This window comes from Acomys minous (genome assembly GCF_964271855.1).
Source record: "Acomys minous genome assembly, chromosome: 14".
Classification (NCBI taxonomy): domain Eukaryota; kingdom Metazoa; phylum Chordata; class Mammalia; order Rodentia; family Muridae; genus Acomys; species Acomys minous.
The window spans coordinates 100,048,404-100,072,644 of record NC_140496.1 but is presented as its reverse complement, the minus strand read 5'-3'; the positions used below and the strand labels follow the sequence as shown (position 1 = coordinate 100,072,644).

Sequence of the window (24,241 nt, the reverse complement as noted above, 5' to 3'; positions counted from 1 at the left end):
TATCCCAGTGTCAGTCACTGCTTCTCAGACAAATCATTTCATTGTTTTTTGTATTTTTAATCAAGAAAGAAAACTACTTCAAATTCTTTTGAAAAATAGCTTTACTGAGATGGAACAGTGCAAATAACAGAGGCAAGAACCATCTAGTTTGTGGCTTTAGACTCTCCTATTTAGAAAAGAATGCTACAAACCAGACTTTCACTAACCTATGATCATGTCTACAAACATTGCAAAGCCAGGATCCTTTCTGAAACAAAACAGTCAACTCAAATCACACCTTCCATCCCTAGACCATAAACACTTAGCATCACTTTTATTTCTAAGCTAAGGCTTTGCTGAAACAACAACAAAACACTTTTGTTTATACTTTCCTAGAAATAGGTATCTATGCAATTTTCCTTTAGTGAACTCTTAAAGTGAATCCTTTGCTAATTTTGCAAATTATGTATCATCTTATGCTTTTAAGTAATAAGGCACTCCTTACCAAAAATTTAATGTTTCTGATTCGTTAAAAATTCACGTGAGCTGGGCAGTAGTGGCACATGCCTTTAATCCCAGCACTCAAGAGGCAGAGGCCAGCAGATCTCTGTGAGTTCAAGGCCAGCCTGGTCTACAGATTGAGTCCCAGGACACGCAGGACTATACAGAGAAACAAAAACAACAAACAACAACAAAAATTCATGTGAGGTGGTTCAATGGTGCATCGGAGGCAGAGGCAGGAGGATTGCTGTGAGTCTGATGCCAGCTTGGTCTACATATACCGAGTTCCAGGACAGCCAGAGCTACATAGTGAAATCCTGTCTCAAAATAAAATAAAATGATCATAAAAAAGGAAAAATACCTTTGTTTCCTTTCTCTTAATGGTAAACTGCTTGAGATCAAAGTTACAGCATTCAAGATGAAAGATAATAAATAGTGTGTAATATAGCCACTCGATTCCTAAAGCCACAATCCTAAAAGTAAACTTCAAGGCGCAGGATCGCTTCACTTTATGAGTGAACTTGCCTTACATTCTTACCTAAACTTAACCGTGTATGAAATAAGAAAATAAATTGGGAGAGGCAAACACCAATACACCAAGACAAAGAAAATGTCAGGAAATAGAGCAAAGAAAACAAAACTACCAAAACCCACTGAGGACAGAGAAATCAATGCCCTGAGTCATCTACAGGTAAGAGGGTTTGATGTCTGTGGTTTGCCTCTCCACGATCTTGGGTTGGAGACGATCAGAGAGGGGACAGAACACTACAAAAAGCAGCCAAATGAAATGGATGTATCTTGCAGTATTCTGCTTCCATACTGGCTCCAAAACTTTAGTAATTAAAAAAAGGAAAGCCACACGAAATTGTAGGTGAAGATGAGACCCAGAAAATCATCGGTAAGACTGCAAGCCATCTCCTCACAGACAAACTCAAGCACCCTTCCCGTGCTCTCAGAAGGCCCCTCCGCACCACAGTGTTACCACACATGCCCGTAACCTCTGCTGCCTCTGGTTTCCAGAACCTTCCAAGGTTCTTCCTTCCTTGCCTGCCTCTAAAGCTTAGAGACCTCCAAAGTTTTTGTCTTTTCAAACTTTTGTGGACAATCCAAGGATAGTCGCAGCTGCTGGTACTGCCTCCAAAGCTGTACACTGGGCTATGGTCACCGCTTGGACAAATAGTCTCCTCATACTGGGCATGGCAGCACTGACCCACAATGCCAAGAAGCGGAAGGCAGAGGCAGGAGGATTGCACATTTGAGTGAGATGCTGTCTCAGAGAAGAGAGAGGACCACCTCAATTCCCACTAGAGCTTTTCCTCAGCAGGAGATGAGAACGTTCAACCTCACTTGAACTCTCCATCCATGTCTCTTACTTCAAAAACCCAATGTACAATACTTCCCGGTATTTCTGCAGCTAACACAATATCCCAGCTCCCATCACATGACCAACCACGTCTGTCTGGCTTGTCCTCGGATGCGTGTTGGCCCCCAGTGCTGTGCCCCGCCCCCACAAGCTGCACACGGTAACACTGGGAGGTTGCCAAGGTCCCCTGAGTTTCTCCCTCTCTCCTCTTCAATCCACAATGTGCAGCTGCCAGATGAGCAGCCCCCAAAACAGCCGTTAACGACTCCACCGTTGTACTAAGAAATTCTTTATGATTATGAAAATAAGTCACTTGACACCTAGCAGGCAACCTAAATTCTCTCATCAGGTGAGGCATTTCCTTTTCCTCAACCACCCGAGGGCCAGCCGGGCTGAACTCCTGAGTCATTTTATTTCTCTCCCTAAGGACACGGGAGACAATCCAGGTCTTCCTCATCATTCCTTCACTACTTAGGAATGGAAGCCGTGTCTTAATAACTCCCCTCAGAAAAGAAGTCAGTCCTTTATGAAGGAAAGCAAGACTTCAGAACAATATTAGTCAAATGTAGGTTATAAAGGAGTATTTCCACCTTCTTTCCTATAGAATGAACACAAAATAAAGACTATGTTTTACCTGTTATTACATTTATATCTGGGTACTGGTTTTCACACAGACCAACAGTTTTGCTATCCTTCTCAAAAGCCTCTCGAAGCTCTTTCTTGACAGCTGCTGAACCACACAATCGATACAGGCCTACAACCTAGAAACAAAACGCCATGTTATGGGGACAATAATGCATGTAATGATACAATATAAATCACATGAACTTGTCAGTCAGAAGTACCCTAATGTCATCATAACAGCTCACACGCAGCTTCTGAAACCTCAAATTAACTGTAAACAGTGATGGAAGAAATTAAACCAACTTTAGTAAAGTAGGTAATAAGTACAATTCTTTTAAAAAGGTAAAATGAAACCTATTTTAAAATTCATACAGAAGTCCCACAACCTGCAGTGCAAACACTTGCTAGGTAAATGCTGCTGGCTCTCCTAATTATCCCCGTACACATCCAGCAAGTCAACCTGGTCTCAGCACCACACACAACCTGGTGTGGTGGCATGGCTGCAGGCCGGGCTCTTGTGGGGTCGGGGTAGGAGGGCAAAGGGCAAAGAATTTACATCATCCTTAGCTGCATAGTAAATTCAAAGCCAGCCTGGACTACACAAGCCCAGACATAGGAGGCAGAGAGGAAGGGAGGGACAGAGGAAGGGAGGGAGGGAGGAAGGGAGGGAGGGAGGGAGAGAGGGAGGGAGGGAGGGAGGGAAAGGCCATAAATTCAGAGAATAAGGGCTTGTGACCTACGCTTTCAAATCAAAAGAAGATTTAGCAAGCAGTCACCCTGAGCTGAAGGAACAGATACAGAAAATTATTTCGCAGTAAGGAAACATGAACATTCCTCAATGTTCGTTGAATTAGGAATCTCCATATAATTTTAAGTTATCCAGATTATGAGGAGGACACACGAAATGCCGGGGTTTACTTCTGGCTGCTTGTCCCCTGAGTTACTTACACAACTACAAGATCACCTGAGTGGTGGCTCTGACACAGGCCAGCAGCAACAGTGGCACGGGCAAATGGGAAAGTACTCAGTTGACTGTCTGATGGTCAGAAACTCGACCTGCTTCAGAGAAATGTCCACGCAAACCAAGGAATGTGCTAGAAAAACAGTTCTCATTTCCAAAGTCTTGATGTTATCCTGAGCCATACATACTGAGAACAACACGTTAGGGCTAGCACACCATCTCGAGAGGCAAGTGGTGAACACCTACGGAGCTGCACATGCATGGTGCATAAATATACATGCAGGCAAAACACCCATGTGCCTAAAATAAAATAGCAATTATAAGACAAACCAGGTGGCTAGCAGATATAAAATCTAGAAGAGCCAAGTCTCTGTCACAGTCCTGACTAGCAAATAGAAACCATTCACTGAGAGAAACCACACATAAAGTTTAATATTTTCGGCAACAGTCTATTTTTAAAATATATACATGACAAAAAAATAAAGCCCAAATATTAAATAGGATCAAGGGAAAGCAAGTTATTATAGCCCTTTGGATATAGGCCCATTTACGTGTAATAAAATCCTATACCAAGGATATATGTATACCTTTGAATTCGAAGACAAAATAACCCACAGCAGATTAAAGTACTATTTAAGACAGGAGACAATAAGTTGGTCAAACATTTTATCCCCCCAACAACTCAGATTACAAACACAGATTTAAAGATACAGAAGACCTAACATGCACCGTAAAGTGAGGACATTTAAGATACAGCCCTCAATTCAGAGGCTGGCCTCCCAGGTCGCTAATCCGCACTTCAGCTATAGAGGACAGGCCATGAAGCAGGGGCAGCAGCATCCAGTGCAGCACACACAAGAAGCTCATGCCCACGACACGCCCTCTCTGTGTAGGAATCTCAAGTGGTTTGCACAGTGGGAAAAAACCAGAACAGTTATTAACAAAAGGGCAGGAGAAACTTGAATGGTGGCGACGTGTGGTGGTCCACACAGTACCGGTGTGAGCCTCTCTTGGCTTGGCCTCTCTGTACACATGTGTACAGGGGAGGGAGAAAGGAGGGACTCAGAACAAATACTTCTTGAAAGCAGACAGCTTTCTAAAATGATTTCTTAGTTATCATTTTATTACATGTATAGGCATTTGCCTACATATGTGACTGTACTGTGTGCATGACAGGTGCCCGTGGAGGCCAGAAGAGGGTGTTAGGGCTCCTGGAAGTGGAGTTACAGGTGGTCCTGAGCCACCATGTGGTTGCTATGAATGAATCGAACCCAGGTCCTCTGCAAGAGCAGCCAGTGCTCTTAACTGCTGAACCACTTCTGAGGCCCCAAAGACGTATTTGTAACTATATGTGTGTCTGTGCATGAGTATAGACCCAGAGGCTCCCCTGGAGCTGGAGTTAGGGGCTGAGATGAGCCACCAGACATGGGTGCTGGAAACAGAACGTGGATTTTCTGGAAGAGCAGCAAGAACTCTTGGCCACTGAGCCACCTCTCTACCATGTGGTAGTGCACACCTGCCATATCGGTACTTTGGAAGAAAAGCTGGAGGATCGGAGTTCAAGACTAGCCTCAGGTACCTACCTGGTTTATCTTGCAATCACTTAGTTATCTGTGTACACACCAAGTGTGCCATATTCCATGTATGGAGGTCACAGACTCACTTCCTCCCTCCACCATGTGGGCCCCAAGACTCAAACTCAGGTCAACAGCCTTTACCTGCTGAACCACCTTGCTGTTGCAGGAAATATTTATTTATTTATTTATTTTTAATTAACTAAATGTTTTATTTCCCATGTATTGGTGTTTTGCCTACATGGATGACCGTATGGGGGTGTTGGATCCTCTAGAACTAGAGTCACACACAGCCATGAGTTGCCATGTGGGTGCTGGGAATTGAACCGGGTCCTCTGGAAAAGCAGCCAGTGCTCTTAACCATGGACCCATCTCTCCAGCCCCCAGGAAATCTTTCTTAATAGAAACCTTTCTAAACATTTATACAAATAAGAATCACTGATAAAAAAAAAAATAACAGTCTTTATACCGCAGTTTTATATATCTCTCAGAAAATAAGCTAAGATACACAACTGCTTACGCTCCTTATTTTAATTTTGGATTGAAAAGTGTATATTTAATAAGATTAACTTTGAAGTCTATCTACTCAATCTCTGAGCTCTTTACATAAGATGGGGTTGGGGGTAAAAGAGGAAGTAGAAAACTTTATGTCAGTCAAGTCAACTGACTGAAAGTTGGACTGTAATGTAAACAGTTTGTCCAACGAGACAACGTAAACTAGAGACAGAATCGCGTGTCTGAACTGAAGTCCTTCTAGGTTACGCATCCTACTTCTGGGTACCATTTTCAAACTGTGTTACAAATAACAACGGGTTTGTTTCTTCCATGGGTTGGTTGCCTTTGCTGTACTATCTTAGACAGATGGAAAGACGTTTCCACAGTTCAGAGCACTGGCTGCTCTTCCAGAGGCGCTCTCGGTTCAATTCCCAGCACCCACGCGGCGCCTCACAATTATCTGTAAATCTAGTTCTAAGGCATGCAACACCCTCTTCAGGCCTCTGTGGGCCCCAGACACACATCACGCAGGCAAAATACTCATACACGTAAATAATAAAAATAAGCAACAAAGCAAACCGTGGACATGCGTTCTTATCAATGGGGGCTCTCCTCATCTCAAATGTGGCGCCAGAGGAAAGGGCCAGGTGAGCGTGGGCTTCCAAAGAGTAGGGCCGAGGGAGAGCAGGGAGTAAGCATTTAACCTCGGTGCGGTGTAGAGCCAGACACTGGCACCCACTGCTGGACTGGCCCCACAACTTCAAAGCACGCGGAAATGCATGCTAAAGGATGGAGCCCTTCCGTGTTGTCAGTTTTTCTAGACAAGTCACTGCAGAGGAAGACAGTCCTTTCCAGTATGAAAGCCCAAGCGCTGCTGCCTCACAACGTAAACTGTGACGCTGGCTAGCACGCTCTCAGATCATGGCAACAGGAGCTAAGATGTGGAACACACTCCAGAAGTAGTGAACTTCGGGCTGGGGAAATGTCTATATATATATTTTTTTTAACCTTACCTTGAATTCCTTTCCCCAAGACTTAACCAATCAACAGAGGACAGAGCAAGAGAAACAGTGAAATACCTGACAGCCCCTCTTTTCAATCTCCACGATGCATTTCTGTATCAGCAGCGGCACCATCGAGCCTACGTTTTCTTTTTCTACAACTTTCTGAATGTCCACACCAAACATTACAGATTCTCGGTTTTTATCCAGGCCGTGGAGAGAATTCTCCCACTGTTCCATGAGGGTCAGCTTGACATAGATAAGCCCTCTGGGTTCGAGCTTGACGGCCAGCTGGTGTGTTTTTGCCCCTCTGAATAAAGTGGGCAGTACAACTGTGCCGTGGCAGCACACTCGATTCCTCCTCGGAGTGGGCTCCCAGCTGAACACCACCAGCTTCAAGTGTTGTGCGTTTTCAATCTCAATGTTGAAAGTGTGGTCCATGTCCAGAAACGTTGTGCGGCAGGTGAGCAGCGCCGTTCTGGCTTTGTTCACCGAGTCTACCTGAATTGCACAGAAGACGTCTTTAGAGTCCATCCTGGGGGGCTTTAACCCCTCTGCGCCATAGAAGTGCACACTCAGGAGCCCGGATATGTACTGGGAGCACCTGGCTTGGTCCGCAAAGCTGTAATGTCTGAAGGCGTCTGTGTCTATATCACCCTTGCTACAACAACCACTTGAAACCGGTTCTCGCCCCTTCCACACTTTGTGCTCGGCTCCGTGCTTGCCGGACTTGGCTCGCAGTTCGGGCGAGTCTCCGTCGCTGAGGTAGCCGCCCTTGCAGGAGTACTTTGAGCTCCTGGGGACTTTCTTTTGGTAGCTGTGCTGAGAAGCCACAGTGGTATCAAGATGGTAGCGGCTTATCACGTTCCTGGTCGGGTTCCCGGAAGGCAGAATAACACTATGAGGAATTTCTCGGCAGCTACACTTAGACAGCGAAGGGGAACTATCCGGACTGTTGACGTGGTGTGAGGCTCCCCGGGCACCCAGCTTTCGGCTGAATTCTGGCAACCGCTTCATTTTCATAGAAAGTTTCCTCACAGTACGTGGAGATTTTATTTTATCTGGCAAAGACCAAGTAATTGAGCTGCCTTTCTTTACAGGGCTGGGGCTTGGAGAAGACGGCTCCATAGCTCTGAGTTCAGTCCTATGTGTAGAAACTAAGATCCCAGGACCTTAAAAAGAAGAAAGAACCATACTATAAAGAAAAGTGTACCGACTCCTTGTTTTATTCCTGCTTTATAAGCAAACTGGCTCTCAGAGGGACTGAAACACCTCCCTCTTTGCTTCTGTGGGAGCTGAGGTGGATCTCCACTCAGCATGGCATTTCGGATGCTGACAGGAGGAAGTGGCCTCTGTCTACCTGCTGTTATGAAGCCTGGGGTGGGGCCTCGGGCTCCTTTCCCACACTTCCCTCTGCAGTGAGCACAGAGTCTTAAGGAGCTGTAGAAGGACTGTAGAGAGCTGTGGAGGGGCTGTGGAGGGGCTGTGGAGGGGCTGTGGAGGGCTGTGGAGAGCTGTGGAGAGCTGTCGAGGGGCTGTGGAGAGCTGTGGAGAGCTGTGGAGAGCTGTGGAGAGCTGTGGAGAGCTGTGGAGGGGCTGTGGAGGGCTGTAGAGGGGATGTGGAGAGCTGTAGAGAGCTGTGGAGGGGCTGTGGAGAGCTGTGGAGGGGATGTGGAGGGGCTGTGGAGAGCTGTGGAGAGCTGTGGAGGGGATGTGGAGAGCTGTGGAGAGCTGTGGAGGGGCTGTGGAGAGCTGTGGAGAGCTGTGGAGGGGATGTGGAGAGCTGTGGAGGGCTGTGGAGAGCTGTGGAGAGCTGTGGAGAGCTGTGGAGAGCTGTGGAGGGGCTGTGGAGAGCTGTGGAGAGCTGTGGAGGGGATGTGGAGAGCTGTGGAGGGGCTGTGGAGAGCTGTGGAGAGCTGTGGAGGGCTGTGGAGGGGCTGTGGAGAGCTGTGGAGAGCTGTGGAGGGGATGTGGAGAGCTGTGGAGGGGCTGTGGAGGGGCTGTGGAGGGGCTGTGGAGGGGCTGTGGAGAGCTGTGGAGAGCTGTGGAGGGGATGCGGAGAGCTGTGGAGAGCTGTGGAGGGGCTGTGGAGAGCTGTGGAGAGCTGTGGAGGGGCTGTGGAGGGGCTGTGGAGAGCTGTGGAGGGGCTGTGGAGGGGCTGTGGAGGGCTGTGGAGAGCTGTGGAGAGCTGTGGAGAGCTGTGGAGAGCTGTGGAGGGGCTGTGGAGGGCTGTAGAGGGGATGTGGAGAGCTGTAGAGAGCTGTGGAGGGGCTGTGGAGAGCTGTGGAGAGCTGTGGAGGGCTGTGGAGGGGCTGTGGAGAGCTGTGGAGAGCTGTGGAGGGGATGTGGAGAGCTGTGGAGGGCTGTGGAGGGGCTGTGGAGGGGCTGTGGAGGGGCTGTGGAGAGCTGTGGAGGGGATGCGGAGGGCTGTGGAGAGCTGTGGAGGGGCTGTGGAGAGCTGTGGAGAGCTGTGGAGGGCTGTGGAGGGGCTGTGGAGGGGCTGTGGAGGGCTGTGGAGAGGCTGTGGAGAGCTGTGGAGGGGCTGTGGAGAGCTGTGGAGGGGCTGTGGAGAGGCTGTGGAGAGCTGTGGAGGGGCTGTGGAGAGGCTGTGGAGAGGCTGTGGAGGGGCTGTGGAGGGGCTGTGGAGGGGCTGTGGAGGGCTGTGGAGGGGCTGTGGAGGGGCTGTGGAGGGGCTGTGGAGAGCTGTGGAGGGGCTGTGGAGGGCTGTGGAGGGGCTGTGGAGGGGCTGTGGAGGGCTGTGGAGGGGCTGTGGAGAGCTGTGGAGGGGCTGTGGAGGGCTGTGGAGAGCTGTGGAGAGCTGTGGAGAGCTGTGGAGGGCTGTGGAGGGGCTGTGGAGGGCTGTGGAGGGGCTGTGGAGAGCTGTGGAGGGGCTGTGGAGAGGCTGTGGAGAGCTGTGGAGGGGCTGTGGAGAGGCTGTGGAGAGCTGTGGAGGGGCTGTGGAGGGGCTGTGGAGGGCTGTGGAGGGGCTGTGGAGAGCTGTGGAGGGGCTGTGGAGAGCTGTGGAGGGGCTGTGGAGAGCTGTGGAGGGGCTGTGGAGAGGCTGTGGAGAGCTGTGGAGGGGCTGTGGAGGGGCTGTGGAGAGCTGTGGAGGGGCTGTGGAGAGCTGTGGAGGGGCTGTGGAGGGCTGTGGAGGGGCTGTGGAGAGCTGTGGAGGGGCTGTGGAGAGGCTGTGGAGGGGCTGTGGAGGGGCTGTGGAGGGGCTGTGGAGAGCTGTGGAGGGGCTGTGGAGAGGCTGTGGAGAGCTGTGGAGGGGCTGTGGAGAGCTGTGGAGGGGCTGGGGAGAGCTGTGGAGGGGCTGTGGAGAGGCTGTGGAGAGCTGTGGAGGGGCTGTGGAGGGGCTGTGGAGGGGCTGTGGAGGGGCTGTGGAGAGCTGTGGAGGGGCTGGGGAGAGCTGTGGAGGGCTGTGGAGGGGCTGTGGAGAGCTGTGGAGGGGCTGTGGAGAGGCTGTGGAGAGCTGTGGAGGGGCTGTGGAGGGGCTGTGGAGAGCTGTGGAGAGCTGTGGAGGGGCTGTGGAGAGCTGTGGAGGGGCTGTGGAGAGCTGTGGAGGGGCTGTGGAGGGGCTGTCGAGGGCTGTGGAGGGGCTGTGGAGAGCTGTGGAGGGGCTGTGGAGGGGCTGTGGAGAGCTGTGGAGAGCTGTGGAGGGCTGTGGAGAGCTGTGGAGGGGCTGTGGAGAGCTGTGGAGGGCTGTGGAGAGCTGTGGAGGGGCTGTGGAGAGCTGTGGAGGGGCTGTGGAGGGGCTGTGGAGGGGCTGTGGAGAGCTGTGGAGGGGCTGTGGAGAGCTGTGGAGGGGCTGTGGAGGGGCTGTGGAGAGCTGTGGAGAGCTGTGGAGGGGCTGTGGAGAGCTGTGGAGGGGCTGTGAAGAGCTGTGGAAGGACTGTGGAGGGGCTGTGGAGAGCTGTGGAGAGCTGTGGAGGGGCTGTGGAGGGGCTGTGGAGAGCTGTGGAGGGGCTGTGGAGGGGCTGTGGAGAGCTCTGGAGGGGCTGTGGAGGGGCTGTGGAGAGCTGTGGAGGGGCTGTGGAGGGGCTGTGGAGAGCTGTGGAGGGGCTGTGGAGAGCTCTGGAGGGGCTGTGGAGAGCTCTGGAGGGGCTGTGGAGAGCTCTGGAGGGGCTGTGGAGAGCTCTGGAGGGGCTGTGGAGAGCTCTGGAGGGGCTGTGGAGAGCTGTGGAGGGGCTGTGGAGGGCTGTGGAGGGGCTGTGGAGAGCTCTGGAGGGGCTGTGGAGAGCTCTGGAGGGGCTGTGGAGAGCTGTGGAGGGGCTGTGGAGGGGCTGTGTAGAGCTGTGGAGGGGCTGTGGAGGGCTGTGGAGGGCTGTGGAGGGGCTGTGGAGAGCTCTGGAGGGGCTGTGGAGAGCTGTGGAGGGGCTGTGTAGAGCTGTGGAGGGGCTGTGGAGGGCTGTGGAGGGCTGTGGAGAGCTGTGGAGAGCTGTGGAGGGGCTGTGGAGAGCTGTGGAGGGGCTGTGGAGGGCTGTGGAGGGGCTGTGGAGAGCTCTGGAGGGGCTGTGGAGAGCTGTGGAGAGCTGTGGAGGGGCTGTGGAGAGCTGTGGAGGGGCTGTGGAGGGGTGTGTGTGGAGGGGCTGTGGAGAGCTGTGGAGAGCTGTGGAGAGCTGTGGAAGGGCTGTCTCCATCTCAGCACATCCAACTGGAAACACAACTATATCACAATGCTGCTTCTGTATGTATTCCCTCTAAAGCCAAGTGTTGTTGATTTAGAAAAAAAAAAAAAAAGTTAAAAACCAAACAAGTCTATAATTTAGGCAGCTAAGAGGCCTTTGTTCTAAAGGTCTCAGGGTATTGTATATCCAATTAAACTTCCTGGTAAGCTGGTTCTGGCGAAACATTGATAGAACATATTAAATGCTAAAATTTCCCCATTAAAAAAAAACACAAGAAGTTAATCAATTTTATTTTTGAGTTTGAACATGCTCCTAAGATTTCAAATTAATCACACAAAAATATGTTCTTAAACATGTAACTTAAATTTTCCTTTACAAAATAATAGTCTCATTCCAGCTGTTTAGTATTCAATTTTCTATTATCCTTTAGATAAATATCTTACTAACCTTAATACCAGAATTGACTCTTGGCAAACAATTTCAGGGATAAAATGTGAGCGTGTCTGTTCACACACAAGTCTCGTCCCACCCACCTGTGTATCCTAGTGACAAGTGTTGTCTGCATACAGAAAAGCAACTGTGATTAGCATGCATCCTGGGCTTTACTGGTAAACAGCTAATGAGGAGTAGAAGACTTGCACACAGGACAAAGCGTCCCTGGTACTGCCTACCACAAAGCGTCCTACTGGCTCACTGGTCTAGAACTTTCTGTGGTAATCAGAGTCCTGCTTTGTCTAACATTAACCTATTTTATCATAACCTAGAAAGGCTATCTGGTGTGTTAAACTGCTGAGTTTTTCTAAATTATTAAGAAATTTAATATTCTGATCCTTGGCCAGGCGTGGTGGCACATGCCTTTAATCCCAGCACTTGAGAGGCAGAGGCAGGTGGATCACTGTGAGTTCAAGGCCAGCCTAGTCTACAAAGCAAGTCTAGGAGAGCCAAGGCTACACAGAGAAACCCTGTCTCAAAACCCCAAAAATCAAAAAATTAAAAATTAAAAAAATAATATTCTGATTCTTTTTATAAATTGTTAGTAAACAATTCCTAAGTCCTTAATTGTTAAAATGAATATTTTACATGTTAGAGCTTCTACTGCAGACAGGACGGAATTTATTTATTACCACAAAAGTGTGGGGCTGCAGAGAGGGCTCAGTGAGTAACAAGTCTGCTGCATGAGTGTTAGAACCTGAGTTCAAACCCTTGGACTCCATGTAAAGTCGGGTCTGCTTATGTGTGTCTGTGATCAGCATTTCCACAGCGAGATGGGAAACAATCAAAGGGGACCTACCTCACCCAAGGTGGAAGATGAGGACAGACACCCAAGGCTGTCGCTGACCTTGTGAGTTCTGTAGCATGCGTGTGCCCCGACTTACACACAGGAACAAGCCCACACACACACATGCACACACATGCACACATGTATGCACACACAAATTGCTTTGATCTTTAAAATCCATTAACATTTAAAAATACAAAACTCTCTTTCCATTGAAACTACAACTTACCAAACAAATGACAAAACAGCTATGAGAAACAAGTATAAAATGAAAAATGCTTAAATATACAAAATTATGCACCAAGCTAATAGGTGCTGGATCCTCTGGGAACTGGTATTATAGAGGGCCAGCTCATGTGGTGTTGGGACTCAAGCTCAGCAGGTCCCCTCCGAGATCAGCAAGCTCTCTTAATGCTGAGCCACCTCTCTCCAGGGCCAAAATGTCTTCACCTTATAAGGACAGAGTATAAGATACACAGAACAGACATCACCTATGCTCAGCTTTAGGAACTAGCAAAGACCCAAAAAGGACAAAAGGAAACTCTGGTGTGCAATCACTTTTACCTGTAAAAGCAGATTTCAACACAGGGCTGTCCTCTGCCGTCACGCCTTCTTGTGTCCTGTGTCCCAACCTCTGCTTGCCCTGCTGCGTAACTTCTGTAGAATGAGTGGAATCTACAGAATTAATTCCATCTGAATGCGCACCCTGGACATTCCCTGTGCGTTGGGAAGGACACAGCAACTCTTCACTGTGAGACTCAGCCTTCATCAGGTCTCTAGCAGACAGCACGCTCACATCGAGAGCAGGGAGCTTCAGGCCAGCCGTGTTTGCCTCCTCCAGACTCAGGACGCTTGCTATGCCAAGGTCGTCATCCTCAGGGATGGGATTGTACCAGATTTCTCCTTCATCATCAGCATCATTGTCCTCACTAAAGTCCAGAGGGCAGTCTCTTGATAAGGGAGAGCTGGCAGCATTACACACCGCGTGCGTACAGTGGCCCTCGGGGGACTTACAGAAAGGCTGCCATAGCTGATGCCTTGGTGGAGACACTGGGGAGAGGGAGAAGTAAGTTCTGTCTTGGCATCGCTTACTCTCTTCCAGACTCTGGGATCTCACAGTGCTCTGATACAGCCAGTTGCGTTTCTTGGAAACAGTGATGTTGTTGAGGGGCTGATGGCCTCTGAGCGCAGCCGTGTCCTTTGCATCTTCAGGCTCTCTTTTCTTCAATGGAGACCCGTAGACGTTTTCAAATAAGTCTGCTTCAAGGGAGAAAAGAGAGAGGAAAATAATGTCGGGTGTAGCAGGAAAGGCATGTCACTGAAGACCAGTTATTAAAATGGCTAAGAATTAAAAGTGATGCCAATGATATTCATAGATCAAAGTCAAACCACAAAAACTTTAATACTTTCCACTGAAATGTAAATTTCAATTTAGCAATCCAAGTGGGTATTTAAATGTTATGAAGTTCTAAGAAAAATAATACAAGCTAGCATTGTCTATTGCAAAATACAACAGTATTCAAGACTTAACCCTAAGCAAAATATCTAATTTATAGAAAGCTCCTAAAGAACACTTTTTATACAACAATATGCTTTTATTGATATCTGAATAGTAGTCAACTCGTGATTAAAAGGACCAGAAGTCATAATCAAGAACAAAAAACATTTTTTTAATTTCATAAAGATTAATTTTTAATAAAAGCTTTCAATTTTTAACAAAAATTTTTGTTAAAAATTGAAAACTTTAATTAAGGCACAAACCGAAGGAGCAAATAAATCCTTTCCCACAATCCAGAAAAGACCCCCAGAAACTTATGTGTGTGTGTGTGTGTGTGTGTGTGTGTGTGTGAATAGAGTGCTGCAGTGGTATAAGAACGTTACATGACCTGCAATTAAAGAAACTTATGATTCCAAGAGTTGGGTTAAGTGGCCGTGACTAAGCCAAGCATGCATCACGACAGTTCACTGCACACAGTTAAAGTACACCCGTAACTGTGGAAACCCGAGATGGCATCATGTTTTTAAATAATGCCATTATAGTGTTATGACACTCTGAGTGTCTATATGGCTGATTCATCTTGTTACAGCAAATAAAGCGGAGTGACGTAATAGCAGTGATGCCAACATTAAGCTTTGATGAGCTTAATAACAAACAACAGATTAGGTCCATGTACTATCAAGGCTTCTAGTAACCTTCTGTCTACTGAAGGAAAAAAAAATCCTTTTAAAATGTAAATTTACCATTCTGTTTTTAAATCCTAAACTTGTACCCAACCAAGCAGCTTAATCAAAGCAAAACCTTTATCACAAACTGAGGTTTGAGTTCAAATATTTCTAGACACATAAACTAGGCTAACTCTCAAGAGCTCCTACTACGTAAGTTGTTGATTTACTCAATGAGTGACTGCTATGTGCCAGGAAGGAGAGAGAAAGCAGCAAGGAAGCTCTGGGCCCCTGACATTTTACAGCAGCGGTACCCAACCTTCCTAACGCTGCCACCCTTTAATACAGCTCCTTGTGTGTCGTGGTGGTGACCCCCAACCATAACATTATTTTCATCGCTACTTCATAATTGTAATTTTGTCACTGTTATAAATTGTAATGTAAATATCTGTGTTTTCCAAGGTAACTGCCTGTGAAAGGATCCAAAAAAAAAAAAAAAGGGTTGACAACCGTGGCTCTACAGCAATCCTCAAAACTAAGCCTTTCTGGGCTGGAGAGATTGCTCAGTGGTTAAGAGCACTGACTGCTCTTCCACCTGAGTTCAATTCCCAGCAACCACAGGGTGGCTCACAACCGTCTATAATGTGATATGGCGCCCTCTTCTGGCCTGCAGGAGTACATACAGGCAGCGCACTGTATACATAATAATAAATAAATAAATCTTTTTAAAAAACAAGACAAAACTAAGCCTCTCTAACCCTAAAACTAACACTCTCACCCATTTCCCAAAGACCACCCATTGGCAATAAGGAAAGGCCACTCTCTGAACATGAGACACTGCATCTTACCTTATAAGGCAGCTGCTGGTAAAGGGCTTAATCTATGTTTGAAATACAATGAAAACTGGTAAAAAAAAAAAAAAAAATTAAAAAAAAAAAACTCTACTCAGAACAGCCAAGTAACGCGCCTGGGACCAGGCAGCTGGTAAACAGAAGAGGCGCTGACTCACGCCTTGCAGAAGCACGGGAAGAAAGAGCCGGTTCTCCATCCTCCAGGACTGAAGATGCAAACGTGACCCAGACTCAGTAAATCCCTTGACGTGGTTTCCTTTTTAACGTGTTTAATTAATGAAAGCTTGCCTCACGTGTCTTTCTTTGGGGCTGGAAGGAAGGTTCAGTTGTTTAGACTGCCTACCGCTCTTGCGCAAAAGCCAATTGGATTCCCAGCACCCACAACCGGAAGCCGGCGACATCTGCGACTCGGCTCCAGGGCCTCTCGCTCCTCTTTTGGTCTCCACGGGTGACAATATTCACTGTATTCATGTGGACACAGACACATAATTGAAAAGTAGCTTACAACTTTAATCCCAGGAGAGGCAGGCAGCGCTTAGATTATATTCTTATAAGTGTCAGATATTGAAGTTTATGCTTAGGTTTTGGTTTAGGAAAAGAGAACCTGGCTGAGCGCCGTGTCTTTACCTTTTTCAAGACAGGGTGTCTCTGTGTAACGGCCTCTGTACCTCTATAATGCACACCTGTAATCCCAGCGAATGGGAGGCAGAGGCAGGAAGGAGTTCTGTGAATTCGAGGGCAGCCTGGTCTACAAAGTGAGTCCAGGACAGCCAGGGCTGTTACACAGAGAAACCCTATCTCGAGAAACCAAGAAAAGAAAAGAAGGAAGGAAGGAAGGAAAGAAGGAAGGAAGAGAGAGAAAAAAGAAAAAGGTAGAGATACTTTTTTTTCTCTCTCTCTCCTTGTGATTGGCAATTAAAACCCTCAAGCAAATGTTTTGCATTTGTCATGCTAACTTTTGAGACTGAAAAAGGAAAAAGGAAAACTTTGCGACTGTTTTCAATTCCACAAAAGTAATAGGATGTGTGGGAGAGCACAGCACGGAAGAGGTGAGCAGAACAGGCAAGGTCGGCTGGCAGGCTTCCCCCAGCTCGCCTCACTCCTCAGCGTCCAGCCTGCTCACCCAGCAGAATCCTAATGACCCGGGGCAAGGCAGTGTCCTCCCAAAGTCTGCCAAGTGCCTACACAGAACCCAATTATTTTAGACTTCTCACAGAAGCCCAAGGAAAGAAGCTACAAGAAGTTGACTAACTGTCTAAGGTCAAGGAAGTAGTAAAAATCTGTCCAGAAATGCAGACCCTGGGCACCCCTGTTCCTGTGTGATCCCCTCTCCGGCAGATTCCAAAATCTCCCAGGATTGATTGGTGGGAGATGGGATCAATTAAGACAACTATTCAAATACATTGTACACTTTCAGCACTATTAAGTCACGCAAGAATGAAGTGACCACCTTTTTGTTGTTGTTGTTGTTTTGTTTTTTTGTTTGGTTTAGTTTTGGTTTTTCAAGACAGGGTTTCTCTGTTTAACAGCTCTAGCTGTCCTGGCACTCGTTCTGTAGACTAGACTGCCCTCGAACTCACAGAGATCTGCTGCCTGCCTCTGCTTCCTAAGTGATGGATTTTTTTTTTTTTTTTTTTTTTTTTTTTGGCCAGGGTTTCTCTGTGTAGCCTTGACTGTCCTGGACTCGCTTTTGTAGACCAGGCTGGCCTCGAACTCACAGTGATCCGACTGCCTCTGCCTCCCAAGTGCTGGGATTAAAGGTGTTGATTGTAGAGAGTGTTGGGTGACTATTCAGGCAGTAAACTGTCTCAGTCATTTTTTCATTTTGGAAGCTGATAACCTGCACTTCCAGTTCACTCAAGTATTTAAGTTTTATTCTTCTCAAGTCTCTGATGGGGTTGAAGACTAGATAGTTTAGTCTTTCAATTAAGCTTAGTTGGTTAGCAGTTACGATGTTTTAAGATCAAGATAGATGTTTTAGGTTAATAGAGATGAGATATGATAGATACTGATTTCTATTCAGAAATTTAGACCCAACAAGACAAGAAAGATGTTTATTTCAAGTTTGACAAATACAAATAGCCAAATCACTATGAATCTAACATTTATATAACTCCTGATTGTCTCGTGGTTCTTCCTGCTGTACGCATTTTATTTTATTCATGTGTAATAATATAAATGTATATGTTAAAAAAGAAACATAGTAAAAAAAAATGAAAAAAAAAAAGAGTGAAGTAAGGAGGGTCCTGTGCTTTGCTCTAGCTGGGGTCAGTTTAAGTATCAAGTATTAAATAAAGAAGTGTTTCCAAACCTGAGAGACATGAGAACCCTGGATCCTCACTAAAGTGTGGCCTTCCAAACAGTGATGCCTGTCTACTGAAAGCCGGTGAAAATGCAGAATCCCGGGGCCCTGGCCACACTTACTGAATCTGCACTGGAAGGAGGTTTCCCAGGAACCCATACACACACTGTCTGACAAGTAATCCTTCTCCAACAGTGAGAGCCACACTTTCTGCAGCAAGGGCCCAGAAAACAGCCCAAGCCATTCTCAGAGGCAAAACAGATTATCTCCTCTTTGACTGAGAACCACTCACTGGTCTAGAAGCACAGGACTTTCCAACCAACACGACTCTGCTCTCTGCTGACTTTGTGATTCTCAAAGTTTGCCCGCCACCAGCAACTCCAATGTTCCATGGCGCGCTTCCAAAGCAACAAACAAAAAGGCTGCACTTGCTTCCAAAGGCCGGAAGGCCAAACTGTCTCAGCACAGGGTTGAAAGGCAGAAGACGGTCAGAAACCACACACTTGCTGCTACTAACGTTGGGGGTACTGGTGGCGTGGAGGGTGGGAGCAAAAGACAAAAACAAAACAAAAACAATAGTGAAACCAGAGTTTCAAATACTTTTAAAAAAAAAATACAGATGAGAATCTGTTCCACAGTATCAACTTCACTTAAGATGCCTGAAAATCACACTAGCTTGGGGGTGGGAGTAAGGAGGTGCTGGTGGGGGTGTCTGGAGAGATGGCTGATCGATTCAGAGGACCAGTTGCTCTTCCAGAGGGCCCAGGTTCTATTCTCAGCCCCCTAGAAGGCAGTTAACAACCACCTCTAACTGTGTGGGCACCTGGCATGCTAGTGGTACACACACAAAAAAACAGCTATACAGATAAGAATAAATAAATCTTAAAAAAAAGAGAAAGGGGGAAGGGAATAAGCTAGGGGTAAGGGGCAGGGCTTGTAATGGTGGCATGAGCAATTAATAAACTCAGGGGCAGGCAGCTCTCTGTAAACTCAAGGCCAGCCTGTTCTACACAGTGAGTTCCAGGGCCACGTAGATTCTGTCAACCAACCAACAAACAAAAAAGATCATACAAGCTGGGATCTGGGGGTGTGGCCCAGTGGGTGTGGTGCTTGCCTAGTGTGCACAAAGCCCTGGGCACCATCTCCTGCTCCTCATACACTGGGTATGGTCATACACAGATCTGGAGTTCAAGACCAGCACTGGCTACAAAAACAGCAACAAAAATGATCATGCTATCTAATTATCACTGCCTTAAAATCTTTAGGCAATTATTAACAGTTAAACTACCCTAAGTGTCTTCTTTCACAGAAGCAAAAGTGCAGTCAGAGAGGCTCAAGTACACTTTTAACACAATAAACAGCTAAAGTGGCTCAAATGGTGCTCCAAAATATATTCCTAAAAAATGCGTGCTAGCTGGGCATGGTGCCGCACACCTTTAATCTCAGCACTCAGGAGGCAGAGGAAGGCAGATCGCTGAGTTCGAGGCCAGCCTGGTCTACAGAGTTTAGGACAGCCAAGGCTACACAGAGAAACCCTGTCTCGGAAAAAAAAAAATTGAGTGCTAATTAAAACTTTTTTTAAAAAAAATAAAGACTTATAATGAAGAACAGTTGGCAAATAAACTATGGTTCTTTCATAACCTTAAGGCTTGCAGAAACTTGACAATATTTACTATGTATAATGACTTTAGATTTCTTAAATAATCATCTCAATTAGGAACAAATTGGCCACTTTATGAAGACTACAGCCCACTTAAACGCATCCGACTGTTGGCTTTAAAATACCATCAAATTGAGTGGTTCTTGGCAGAAGCCAGTTATCAGAGTAGAAAACCACTTTTGTGTGCATTTGTCCTAATAGTCTCCAAACATTAAAAAAAAAAAAACTCAGATTAGGTTTCCCCACCCCATTGCATAGCTCTTATGTATCCTGACTTGTAATTTTACTTTGAAAGAGAAATATCCATATGAATAGATAGAAAATGTGCTATAAAACTTTTAAAATACTGTCTTTTACACAACTAAGAATGTGCTGCTCAAAACAGACTGTATACTTTTTCAGAAAACAGCTTTAAGTTTTTTATTTTATTCTCTTTCATGGGGGGGGGGGACCAAATCCAGGTCTTGAAACTCCTAAGCATACACTCTACCACTGAGCTACATAAGCAACCCAACAAAAGGACTCAAAGGGACTCCAAATCACATCAACTCTAAGTAAATAAAAGGTAGGTACATAGCAAGGCTGGAGAGACAGCTCAGTAGCAAACAGTACTTGTCCTCACAGAGGACCAGGTTTCACCTCCCAGCCCCCACATGGTAGCTCACAGCCCTCTATAATTTCATCTCCAGAGGATCTTATACTCTCCAAGGACACCAAGCAGGCATGCTATGCACAGAAATACATACACGCACATACACACATGCAGGCAAAACCCATACACATAAAATAAATCTTAAAAATTGTTTTAGTTGAAAACTGAACTAAATTAAATTATTAAAAAAATTTTTTAATGTGAAGGGCCACCCCACCCCTACCCACCACTCACCCCGTCCTCCTGCAAGAAGTTACTTAGCATCCTGAAAGGTGTTTTATAAAAAAAATTCCACCCATCTTCCCAGGCCAAGCCGTTTAATGAAATTAATTGGCTCAAGCCTCTGGAGACTTCTGAGTGTACGTGACCCTTTATAGGTTCTTAGTCTTGAGAACTGAGTGTGAATCCACTGGACAGACTGATCTGGCTTCAGCAGAACCCCTCAGCAAACTCCGAGCCCTCTAGGACCCTTTGTTGTTGAGTGACAATGGCCTTATCTTGCATGGGGGAGAAAGGATGAGAGAAGACCTGAGGAAAGAATCCAGAATGGTCTAAGATCCAGCAAACTAAGAAAAAACTGTTTTAACCAACCACAGCCTTAGATACCTAAAAACTACATTGTTATTTTCACTTCAGGTTAGATTTTTTATAAAATACTGCTACAGTCATTGTAATTATTTGGTTTCAGTTTCTGGAAGCTGTTAACACTTCCAGATTTAATGTCAGAATGGAAGAAGCAACAAATTCATCCTATGAGGAAACATTTATTTAACTTCTGAGATACTTGCACAACTACTAAAGTAATTCCATGGTGAATGTTTTCCATCCAGTTTTGTTACCAGTAAGATTAACCAAGCCAGGGGACCTTAACTAGGTTGTGAGAGTAAGGCTGTGACTACAAATACTTTAGATTTGGGTTAAAAGGCTTGTTTTGATGTGAGCTTGGTAAAGTGTGCCTCTCTTGGCAAATACAGTCTACTATTCCTTTTTTCAGGTGAAAGAGAATTAGAGTCTATTGTTGAATGCCTACTGTCTATATATCATACAAAATCATTCTTTAATTATAAGTTGTGTGAACTTTGTTTCTCCCCACATTTGTGTTTACTGGTTATAGTGTGCAGAAATCCAATCCTGTGGAGTACGTAATCTTTCTTTTCTTTTCTTAAAAACAGTCTCACTATGTGGGCCAGCCTGGCCTCTCACAGAGATCCACCTGCCTCTGCCTCCAGAGTGCTGTGATTAAAGCAAGCCTGGGCTGGATGCGCATTCTTACTGTGAAACCCTCATTGAATCAGAGCTTACTATTTTTAAACTCTTCCCGAAAGGGGTGTCAAGTCGTTACGTGGTTTTGATCTGTTTCTTTCACCAGATAATTTTGATGTTTATAACAAAATTCAGAGATGTTTAAAACTAGATCCTCAGTGATAATTTAAAACCACGCACAGAGCAAAAGAATGTGAATACTATATAAGGACAAACAACGTTAACATTTCTTTTTCTACTATAAATAGTGTTTCCTAAGTTTTCAAGTGACTCAGGTGCTTGGACTTGGTCATGGGTGACATTTACTTTCATTGCAATACCGGTATCCTAGCTTTCCTACAAGTAAATGACACCTTAGCTTTGGTTAGTTTGAGATGTGTGGTGTGTGTGTGTGTGTGTGTGTGTGTGTGTCCCCAGCACGCTCCACGGGTTATGTCTGAGTTCAAGTATGCGTAAGAGCCTGGGTAAGAAGAAAATGAACCTAATAAGTAAAATGACGGCTTATGAAGCCTTTACAATTCTACCTTTGATCAAATTCAGGCTCACAAACCAAGTCCTAGGGTTTGCCTAGAGCTACAGAGGAAAGTTAAGGCAGCCGCCTGCCGGTCTCAAAGCCTCCAGAAAGAACTTGACTCACTGTTGTCCTAAGGGAGAAAACTCGCTGACTCTTGGAGAAGAGAAAAACATCGGAAAAGAGAAAGAAGGGAAAGGCAGGAAGCGAGAGAAAGAGAGGGAGGAGGAGGGGAAGGGAGGACGAGAAGAACACAAGATTTAGTGCATGACATTGGCAGAGTCACGGGACCGTCTGCAAAAACACTGGCGGAAGGCAGAAGCCCACTTGGCAAACATCAGAGCAGTGATTCTCAACCTGTGGGTCTCGACCCCTTTGCGTATTGAGGGAGTCTTTCACGGGGGTCGCCGCAGAAAACCATTGGAAAACACAGAGGTTTACATTACGGCTCATAACAATGGCAAAATTACAGTCGTGAAGTAGCAACGAGGATAACTTCGTAGTCTGGGGTCAACACAACATTGAGGAGCTGTATTAAAGGGTCGCAGCATGAGGAAGGTTAAAAACCGCTGCGCTGGAGGCAAACGGAATTGCTTAGCATATTGACTGCAGAGTGCCCTACCTGTCAGTGTGATTCTTTGGTCCGCTGTCACCGAGAGGACGTGGTTTTCATGCACTTTCCAACTGCCCAAATTTGGAGAGGTTGCCTGCGCTCCGGGAACTTTGGGTGCTGCCCCACGAGCGCGACCCTTCATCCCCAGGGACAGCAGACGTCCTTTGTACATCCACTTCTGTAGTTTCTTGACTGTCACCGCAGGTGGCTTGAGGAGGGCAGGCTCCTCGGGACGGTCTTCTTGGCTGCTGGATAACACAGAGGTCCCCGCAGAATCCCTAAAGGGACGTTCGGAGGACCGGCCCGAGTCCTGGCAGATGGGAGGCAGCAGGGCGACGGACGCAGCAGCCCGGTGGCTGCCCTGGCCCCAGCCGTCCATCCCACCTCCACGTGGCGGGGGCTCGTCCCTGTTCCTTTGCGCACCGCACCTGATCCAGCTGTCGCTCGCCCACCGCTGGAGCAGAGGCGGCTGGGGACTCACGCGGAGGCTCTCGAGACTTCTGCAGCTGGACAGCCGCGTCCGAGGACTGGCCGGCAGTCCGACCCGGGACTCCCTCACAGGCGATCTGGGCGGGGACACCTGCCGCGGAGGGCGGTCGCCGCCTCGGGGGCTGCAGGCTAGGCGCACGGCTGCGCCGCGGGGGAGAGGCGGCTCCTGGCCCTGAGCCCGGGCTCCCGCGGGTCCGCCCCACCGCGTGCCCGAGTCAAGGGGCAGGTCGTGCATGGCCTGGATCAGCAGATAATAGGCCTCTCGCAACTGGGTCTGCAGCCTGCCGGTCTCCAGGAGGCCGCCCTCCATCCTCGGGGAGGAGCCCGCCGCTGGGGAAGGCGAGGCCTGCAGCGCCTCCGCCCCTTCGGGCGCGAAGCCCGAGGGCAGGTTCTCGTAGTAGTCGGCGCCCTCGTCCTCCCCGTCGTCGCCGCTGCCCTCGGTGCCCAGGGAGGCGCGAACAAGCGCTCGGCTGGGAGCGGCGGCCTCCTGAGCCCTGCGAGACCATGGGACCCGCGCGCCTGAGGGCTCGGGGCGCGCCCCGGTCCCCCAGGAGGGATGCTCCATGCGGGGGCCCAGGGGCTCGCAGAGTGGCGAGCGTCCCTCGGAGCGCGAGGCCACCACGGTGTCCGCGTGCAGCGCGATCGCCCCTGGACCGCGCAGCTCCCGGAGCGGGCCGAACGCCCTCCTCCGCAGGGGCTCCGCCATACGCGCCGCTTCAGCAGCCAGGCTCGCCCAGGGCGCGGGGAGGGCTCCGAGTCCCGCGCGGGCGGAGGCGGCGGCTCTCCATGACCGCGGCCGGTCCTCGCCAGCTCTTCACATACTTGGCATAACTCTGCAGCGGCGGGCCTTGGGGGTTGGGCGCGGGCGCGGGCACGGCAGCGCGCATGCCCCGGAACTGGAGCCGCGACGGGGCGCGCGGGCCACAGAGCTGGGTTCCAGAGGTGGGCGCTCCGGGGGCGGGGCCAGCTGCGGAGAGGGAAAGGTGGAGCGGGTCGGGCTGCCACGCCGCCACCCTCCCCGGCCCCTCCCCGCTGCCCCCCGTGTGGGGCGTGGCTCCAGTGCAGCAAGTCCTAGCTTGAGAGTAACAAAGACTGTTTGGACGGACCCAGTGTGAGTGCAGGTGTATCTCACTGGAGCCAGGTTCCAGAGATATTCCGATCAGCTCCCTCCCCCACGGAGCTGCTGAAAAGGAATTTGCGGGGCTGGAGAGGTGGCTGCTCTTGTAAAGGACACAGGTTCGATTCTCAGCTCACAGCCTTCAGTAACTCCAGTTCCAGAGGTTCCGATGCCCCCTTCTGGCCTCCGCTGGCACCAAGCATGCGTGTTGT

The 24,241-nt window shown here is 48.1% G+C and overlaps 1 protein-coding gene across 3 annotated transcripts in view; it reads right to left on the bottom strand.

Moving 5' to 3' along the window:
• Nucleotides 1–23,954, bottom strand: part of SYDE2 (synapse defective Rho GTPase homolog 2) — a 37,455-nt gene extending 13,501 nt beyond the window's left edge. Inside the window, exons 1-4 of one of the 3 annotated variants that reach the window (XM_084755471.1) lie at nt 22,433–23,954; nt 12,973–13,665; nt 6,577–7,670; nt 2,478–2,604 (exon numbers count right to left, since the gene is read on the bottom strand). In XM_084755471.1, the coding sequence (XP_084611597.1) occupies nt 2,478–2,604; nt 6,577–7,670; nt 12,973–13,665; nt 22,433–23,618 (3,100 nt within the window). In that variant the 5' untranslated portion in view covers nt 23,619–23,954. Of the gene's footprint in view, nt 1–2,477; nt 2,605–6,576; nt 7,671–12,972; nt 13,669–22,432 lie in introns of all 3 variants that reach the window. The other 2 variants (XM_084755469.1, XM_084755470.1) reach the window with 2 other exon arrangements.
• Nucleotides 23,955–24,241: the final 287 nt, after the last annotated feature.